At 34.9% G+C, this 8568-nt stretch overlaps 1 protein-coding gene across 1 annotated transcript; it reads left to right on the top strand.

Annotated features, from left to right (window-relative positions):
* The first annotated feature begins 4843 nt into the window (after positions 1-4843).
* evx1 (even-skipped homeobox 1) lies at positions 4844-8180 on the top strand. Its single transcript, XM_039737219.1, has 3 exons — positions 4844-5307; positions 6503-6744; positions 7406-8180. Exons 1-3 carry the CDS (start codon positions 4908-4910, stop codon positions 7931-7933), a joined length of 1170 nt encoding a protein of 389 aa, XP_039593153.1. The 5' UTR covers positions 4844-4907; the 3' UTR covers positions 7934-8180.
* Positions 8181-8568: the final 388 nt, after the last annotated feature.

The raw sequence follows: 8568 nt of genomic DNA, 5'->3' as shown, positions 1-8568 counted from the left end.
TACACGTGAATTAAAAAAAAAATCGTATAGTTAAATATTAAACAACGCGTGTAAATATATTCGGACCGGTTACTTTTGTGTATTATTTCATTATATGTATTTATTCGCTTGCTCATTTATAGTAATTACTATTAAACTCAAATATAGGTGTTCAAAGTAATAAAATAGTACAAACTGTGCAGTTCTTAGGCTTCACACCGTATTTCATTATTTCTGAAGTATGGCTAGCACTTATAAAACGAGTAGAAGGTGTTCGATGCTGCACTCGTGTTTACAGAACTTGTATTGACTGGCTGATTTTGCCTTATAAATGTAATGAAAATTGTAATACGATGCATAATATCGCAAAGTTTGTCATTTTAGCGGGTCAAACATTTTGGACCACAGACAGATTTCAACTTTGTGTGTATGGAAACTCCTAAAGTGAGGAGGAGCTACCGTGAATTGGCATCAGCACCCCTGACATGAGAAAACGTCTGGCACCTGCCTTGCGCCAGCTGTTGCCAATATAGGCTACACCCTCCGTACAATGTAGAATTTGATATTACGAGTTCGGAAATGGATGGATGGATAGATGGATGGATGGATAATAAAAGAAATGGAATACTATCTTTCTATGCCACATTAAGGCTGTTATATTATACTGTACGATTTTCTGCTATTAGTCAGGAATGGACTTTGTTAAAAGTTCTATTTTAAAAAACGCATGCAGAATAAACAGATTAAGCTTTTTTAAAAATTTTAGAACTTAAAAGTATGTTGTACTGTACTTATCATTTTGAACTGTCAAAAGCGGAATTTTGAAAATGTCTTGATTCATAAATATAACAGATTAAGTAAACCATAATAAAGACAAGAGGCACACCCTTGGAATCTACATTATAATGTGTATATTGTGCTCGGAAAATGTTAATGGCTTTTTTTAAACAAAACCACCCACTCTTTAAAGATCCCGCGGCTTAATATTGAGTAATCATACACGCAGCAAAATTGCCCGTGTTAAACTTTAAAACGTCTCTATTTAAAAATACTTCCAGACGTTCACTTTCAAGTGTTAATGTGACACTATTGACATTAATTTAAAGATGGTTGGGAAACATTTTATGTTGTTTATACTTAACCTAAAAGAAAGTCTAGAATGTTTTTCTTACATTGTTCAAAACAGAACGGCGTTAATTTTTAAAATATTATATCTGCTTAAGTGTACCCCTTGCAGTAGACTGGTGCCTCAATGCTGCCCGGGTGGGCTCCCTGATAAACCGGTTGGAAAATGGAGAGATAGGTAGTACTATAACACAGACCAGCTGCCCACAGTTTACGATAGACATCGTGTGAAACTAAATATAATTTTACAGTCCAACTAATAAAAAGTTCTAACATATATCCCCTTTTTAAACTCGGTAATAGTTGAATCAGCCTTTATATATAGCATGATTGTATACAGTTATAATATAATAGCAAGGAGACCTACGTTCATATACTGTACTGAAGAGGATAAAGTTTCATTCTTTCATTCCACAGGCGTGGAGCTTTTTTTTTTTTCTTTTTATTCCCAGTTTTGACGGGCGGGGGCGCAAAAGGACAGCCTTTTCCAAACTTGGCCCTAAGCTCGTTGAAATGCTCTCAATCTTTAAAAGCTTTAATATGTTATTGAGCTTTTTCTTAAGTAAATTATAATAATTTAAAAATTGACAACACAAGTTATTTATCATAGCATAGCATTAACTGCATAAAGGAAGAATATTTTATTATGATGTTTCTGATTAACCTAAAAAAAAAAAAAATAAGTACGAAGCTGGCTGTCTAAATTTGAAAGTCGGTTAATGAAAAACTGCCGTATTGATCACCAACAAATTTTCAGCCCAAACCCTGTCGTTTTTAGCTTTTTGCGTTGTTTTGTTTTCATTATTCTCAAAATTATCCTTTTCCTTTTGAATCAATGCAACTGTTAATGTGGCAGGATCTATGAGCGACATGTTTATTAATTTACCAAACCTAAATTTTCTGCCTCAAATTATGGATAGGGTAATGCATAACTGTTTAAACAATTTATTTCTTACTTGCTTATCTATATATAATTTAAAGGTAATATTACAATAAAAAATAAATTATTTAATATATAAATGTTGTATTCCTGCGTTAGTGAGGATTCTGCATGTCCGTCAGCAGGTGCAGCAGAACAGCGTGTCGTTAAATTTGTACAACTGGCCTCGACTGTAAGGACACTATAGAATTCATGAATGTCTCTGATTGTTGCATCAAATTATATGCACAGCAAATGCATTATACAAATGTGAGATATTTGTACAATGTAAGATGATTTCGATTTTGTGAATACAGTATTTTGTTTTACAGACTAAAGCTGATTTAATTAAGACATTCTCAACAAACATTAGAGGTGTAGTAGAATATGGACAACTAAAAATCTAAATTTTATTCTACAAGAGTATAGAAATCTGCGGTTCAAGTTAAACCTAAATCTAACTATATTTACGTGAAACAATAACAATAACTGTGCTATAAGTAAACAATAATTCATCCAATCGTAAGTGCTTTTCAAATATACACACATTAAAATAACATAGCTTTTCTTCCAGAGGTTTAAGTCACAAGGTTTCAAGTTACATGAACTCAGCGGAAAGCAAACTGTCAATCGAAAGCAAGACATTCATCTCTCAGACATTGTATTCAAAATAGTAAATTGAGAAGAAAGCTAGACATCTAACTAAATCGAATACATAAAAAATCAACTGTTGAATTTATCATCCTTTAAACTAATTTCTGCAAATACTGTCTGATACAACTGCTAATGTTTACCTTGAAAGTTTTTGCTCTTTGTACTCAATATCTGAGGTAGCTGAAATACAAATCTAACAATGAAATGAATAAAACAGCTTAGACAAAATAATTTTACATGTCGTGTATAAAAATATCCCAAAGATTAACAGGCTTCACATGCGAATTAGACGAAAACGCAAATCTGCAAAGATACGTAAATAATTACAGCTTTAATCAAAACATATTTTATTATATACTCATCAAATTATTTTTTCGAATTAATGTCATTGATAGCAATTGGATCATTAGCTCAACATTGACTATGTTCATATGATTTATAAATGAATTTGTAATTCATAAATCCACAATGAGTTGAAATTAAAATTGAGTTGTGTGGTACATCCAGGCGCACGTACATTTTAAAAAATAAAGGTGATCCACAAAACTAACTTTTTATCACTGTGCAGCTTTTAATAAGGTATTCATATATGCAATATATAGCTGAAGGCTGCGTCATTGTAGCACTAAAACTCAATGCTCATTTAAATGTGCGTGTATTATACCAATGCCTCTAATTTACTCCCTAATATTGCATTTCTATTATTTTATGCTACAGACATTCAACGAAAAACGTCGGTGCTATTTCGACTTCCGTCCGCTAGGATCTTATGAAGCAAGTGATATCACCCATCCACCTTTCTAACATTAAAAAATGTCATTCTATGTGAACTCAAGGAAACTAACATAACGTGCGTTCCATTGAGTTAAATAACGGATATCGACTGTATCTGTACACCTGCCTCTTAGATACAAACGACAAGCTCACGTAACCGTTAAAGCATTTTGTAAAATTCTCCAGTTATTGGTGGTGCGAGTCTTTGTGAAGAATACTCTTTTAACATCGGTTATATTACGCGTAAAAATGAGACGCGTTAAATAAATGGAACAAACCTACTTAGTACTTAAAATATTAGGACAGAAAAATATGTTTGTATTAGCTGGTTATCATTCAGTAATAGATCAAATAGAAGTTTGCCCAGATAATCAATATATTTTAATTTTAACTAAACAGATATTTCATTTTGGAAATGCATTTTACGATGCAAAATTAATAATCTATTGTTAATCAATTCTTAAATATTAATTTATTCAAAATTAAAGAATAAAAAAATATATAAAAAGTAAGCATTTAAAGATTGGCTTGTTCTCATTTTACACTCAGATATGAATTCGGTATTTTTAAAGCAGGTGTTCTTCTTGCTCTAGTAGTACGTTTTTTAAACATCAGATACCTGCTTATTATTATTGGATATGGAGTCGGTATCCTGGTGCTGTTCGATTAATTATACCTGACAGTTTTAACTAAGCACATTTTCAGCATAAATCGATGGATTTTGTTTGACGAGGAGGTATACTTATAAAGTCGATGATTGTTTGTGTGATTATCTGGTTAACTGATTCTCATGAAATTAAAAATTAAACAACAGCATTAATCAGACGACATTAAACACGGAAACAAAATTAATGTGCAAGCAATTTTTAAAAACACGTCAATATTATTAAACTGTCATATTCTTTAATCACCGTTGTTACCATGTGCGTGTTTTTTTTTTTTTTAACAGGTGGATACCACCATGCTAATTTTCGACCTTAAACTCCAATCTAATTTTGGCCTTTCCTTTTAAGTAAAGCACCTTTAGCTATCTCTATGCACGCTGAGCCATCAGGTAGTCTCCAGGCACTCTTCTTACGGATATTTTAATTTCCCTACACTTGTTTATACAATACCTCTAAGCATCAATTTCCCGAGCCACTATATACCTGGTGCGTTTTTCAATAGCTATTAGCTCAAAGTCCCTTTCATCTTCTCGGTAGTAGCTGTTTCTGTTTATCCACTTGAAATCAATGAGTGGCGTCACCAGCAGTACTGTAATGACGAGCGCACCATTAAGAATGACAGCTTAGAAAGAGAAGGGCAATGGTGATCCCTCCCAGAACCGGCGCTGCACACTGGAGTGTTCACATCATAGGGTCAGCACATCCCCCATCTGCAGCCTCCGCGCGCGTGTGTGTGTGTTCCTTTTTAAAGCTTGTTTTCTTTTATATTTGGCGCTCGTACTACAACCATAATGGAAAACAGAAAAGAAATGGTAATGTTCATGGAGGGAGGTCAACTTGGCACGCTAGTTGGCAAGATAGGGCCCAATTTGTCAGAAGCAGTTGGAAGCCCACTTCAAGAGCCACAGGAAAAGATGGTCCACAGGAACTGTTTAAGCCCCAGGTCCCTGCCGTTATCCCGAGAAAGAGGAGCCGGGGAGGAGGAGGAGGCGGAGGACGTCAGGAGCCGTGCCCGCACTGATATCAGGCCGGGTGGGGAGCTCTCTCCTCCGGCTAAATCTCAGACAGACTTACTTTCTAACACAGGGCATCACAGCAGTTCAGACACGGAGTCGGATTTTTATGAAGAAATAGATGTCAGCTGCACCACAGACTGCACAACGGGAAATATGGACTATACCAGCAGCAAAGGTAAAACATAATTTAAAGGTTGTGTGTGTTATTAGTACGACTGCTGTGTTGCTGTTGCTAGTACTCGGCTATGAGTGTAATTCCATTATACTGCGATTAAAGTGACAATTGCTTTTGAAAATATCTAAGCAGGATGTTACAGCTCAAGGTTTTAAGAAATAGCAGTTGCATATGACACAGGGCGTTTCTATTAAAATGTATATATCCATTTAAATGAAATATTTGTACATTGTATTCATTGATAAAATGCGGTTTAACAAAGAGATCGCTAATTTCTAGTGTTCTATTTTTTCAATGACCTGTTCAAGCTGTCGTTCATTGCAAATTGTATTCGATAAACCTATTAATGTTTTTAATATAAGTATTTTTTTCAATGACTTTCGATTGTAAAATATGCGACAAGCATTGCAAACGACAATTAAATGATTACTGACTCCAGAGTCTTTAGGGGCAAAGTAAATGTTGTTAACACCTTAACCAGTACTCCCAATTACCTTGACACTTTTTGAAGCGTCTTCTCGGCGCCACTTCGGAAGTAGTGACTCTATAGTCACAGAGGCAATAAGATCAGTTACATTTGAAAGGAAATAATGGCATCCTACTGTCACCAGGAATGTTTTATGAGTTAAATGAAACACATTATGGTCTTGAAACCCGAAAAAAGCCGGTTATTAACGCACTCCTTACATAGGTAAATTAAACGTTATTTTGATCAGACATACAAAAGAACAAGTGAAACATCATCTCAGAACAATGAATCTAACAACAATCTAAATGTACATTTATTCATAGTGTATATGCGTGCAAATGTGTGGCAATGTATCTACATCATTTGGAAAAAAAAAAACTTTTAAACAACTGATGCTGTTTGTGAAGTACGTTAATCAAAAGGTTTTTTAAAAAAATCAGACAGACAGTACAGAGTGTGTGTATATATATATATATATATATATATATATATATATATATATATATATATATATATATATATATATATAATTAGAAAGGCTGCGTTTATAAAATATGTTCACAGCAGAAAAATAAGTTCTACTGTAATTTAATCAGACATTTGGAAATGACAGTTTTATATGTTAATAAACCTGGACAACAACAGTTTACTTGTACACTAAGGCTTGCAGAAAGAAGATAATGTTTGCCATTTAAGAAATGAAGATGCTCATGTTTCTGTGTTCAGTTTCAGGGCAGACGGGTGACTCCATCAGCAGTACTCACGGCAATGGTGCTGATGCAGGAAAGATGAGCGGCTCTCAGAGTGCTGTGTCTTGTGGGGCTGATCAGATGCGAAGATATAGGACTGCATTTACTCGGGAGCAAATTGCTCGGCTTGAAAAGGAATTCTATCGAGAAAATTATGTTTCCAGACCAAGGAGATGTGAGCTAGCTGCTGCCTTAAATCTACCAGAGACCACCATTAAGGTACAACGGTTAGCATCTTTTTCAGTTAGTCAATCACTGCTCCGGCAATAGTTTCTTTAAAAGAAAGTTTCTTGAAAAAAAAAATAAAGGAAGAAATAATTTCTTTTCATAATTCGAAAAAAGAGAGACAAAATTTTATCTGTTAAATTTTAATGTCGTGCTTTATTTGGCATACGTATTTTTGCAATTACTATAGTGAGCTTAATGTTAACCTTAATGTTTTTCGTTAATGCGGTGTATACAGATCAACATAATTTAAAAACAGTATAGTGATCCCCACAGATGAATTAACAGTTTTATTTTTAAAGGTAAATATACAGCGATGAAGCAGATTTATAACTCTCTCAGGTCAATTTTAAAGTGTAGAATGTGCAGTTTAAAATATTTAGGTTTTTCTAAAGTAAATGAGAAGACATTAAGTCACGGACTGCTACATAATTTATCGTGAGAAAACATTAAAATATGGACGGATATTCAAAATCAAATCTTTATAAAAAATGGCAAAGTGAATAGTACAAAGTAGAAAGTAAGAGGAAGGAAAAATTTGTAAATGTTATTTGACAAGATTTCTGTTGTCTGTGCATGTACTCACTCGCACACATCACACACACATACATATTTGTGTTTTTTATTTATTTATGTTTTATTCATTTATACACAGGTCTGGTTTCAGAACCGCAGAATGAAGGACAAGCGGCAGAGACTTGCTATGACCTGGCCTCACCCGGCGGATCCAGCATTTTACACTTACATGATGAGCCACGCAGCAGCAACTGGCAACCTGCCCTACCCGTTTCCATCCCACCTGCCCCTTCCTTATTATTCACACATGGGTGTGGCAGCCAACTCGGCCTCACCCGCTCCATTCAGCGCCCCTCTGAGACCTCTGGATACCTTTAGGGTGCTGTCCCACCCTTATCCAAGGCCCGAACTGCTGTGCGCGTTCAGGCACCCCTCTCTATACCCGTCAGCATCCCACGGACTTAGCGGAGCAGGGGGGAGCGCCTGTTCATGCCTGGCATGTCATGCTACCCAACCTAATGGCTTGTCCCAGAGGTCATCAGGATCAGAATTCACCTGTTCGTCCACCAGCAGGACAGAGAGCTTTCTAACCTTTACACCGTCCGTGTTAAGTAAAGCCTCAGCGGTTTCTTTGGATCAGAGAGAGGAAGTACCTTTAACCAGATAAATCCTGGTATCCTCAAGACCGAAAGGAATTCAAACGAGTGAAGCCTTTATATTAATTTAAAATAACGAGACATGGGCGTATGTCAAAGTGGAACCTTTACCAAACAAACATATAAACAAATGAGATCTCTGCCCGGAGGAATGTATTAAGAAAAAATATTAAAGCAAACATTATTCTCAGGCTTGTATACTGTGTTGCACCCGCAAGAAGGAATATCTTAGAAGCAATTTCTCCTTGTATCCGTTTAACTAGCCAAGCAGACAGTATTGTTGCCATACATACAGCATTATCATGTGTGGAATAATAAAGCTATAATGTATCCAAATGTTATCTGTTGCTGTGAAACTATATATATATATATATATATATATATATATATATATATATATATATATATATATATATATATATATATATGAATGAATGAATAAATAAAGGTTGACACAAAAATATATCAGCATCAGGCAGAATTGCAAATACAACATTTGAAATTTTTATTTTCAGGGTGGATGGTATATTTTTAAAAAAATATGAAGATATGGTTGAAGCTTTATAATTTTTCCGTGTGAAATATTACTGATTGGGGATTTGGGGGGAGGGTGCCATCTTTATTAAAGGTTTACTAGTGCTACAGC

Source organism: Polypterus senegalus, chromosome 15 (genome assembly GCF_016835505.1).
Source record: "Polypterus senegalus isolate Bchr_013 chromosome 15, ASM1683550v1, whole genome shotgun sequence".
Classification (NCBI taxonomy): Eukaryota; Metazoa; Chordata; class Cladistia; order Polypteriformes; family Polypteridae; genus Polypterus; species Polypterus senegalus.
This window is presented reverse-complemented; position numbering and strand designations above follow the sequence as displayed.

What these genes read in the sequence shown, in the direction of transcription:
- evx1 (XM_039737219.1), top strand. Translation starts at nt 4,908, where the DNA reads ATGGAAAACAGAAAAGAAATGGTAATGTTCATGGAGGGAGGTCAACTT. An exon ending in GGACTATACCAGCAGCAAAG is followed by an intron (nt 5,308 to 6,502) that starts GTAAAACATAAT and finishes TTCTGTGTTCAG; the next exon opens with TTTCAGGGCAGACGGGTGAC. An exon ending in TACCAGAGACCACCATTAAG is followed by an intron (nt 6,745 to 7,405) that starts GTACAACGGTTA and finishes ATTTATACACAG; the next exon opens with GTCTGGTTTCAGAACCGCAG.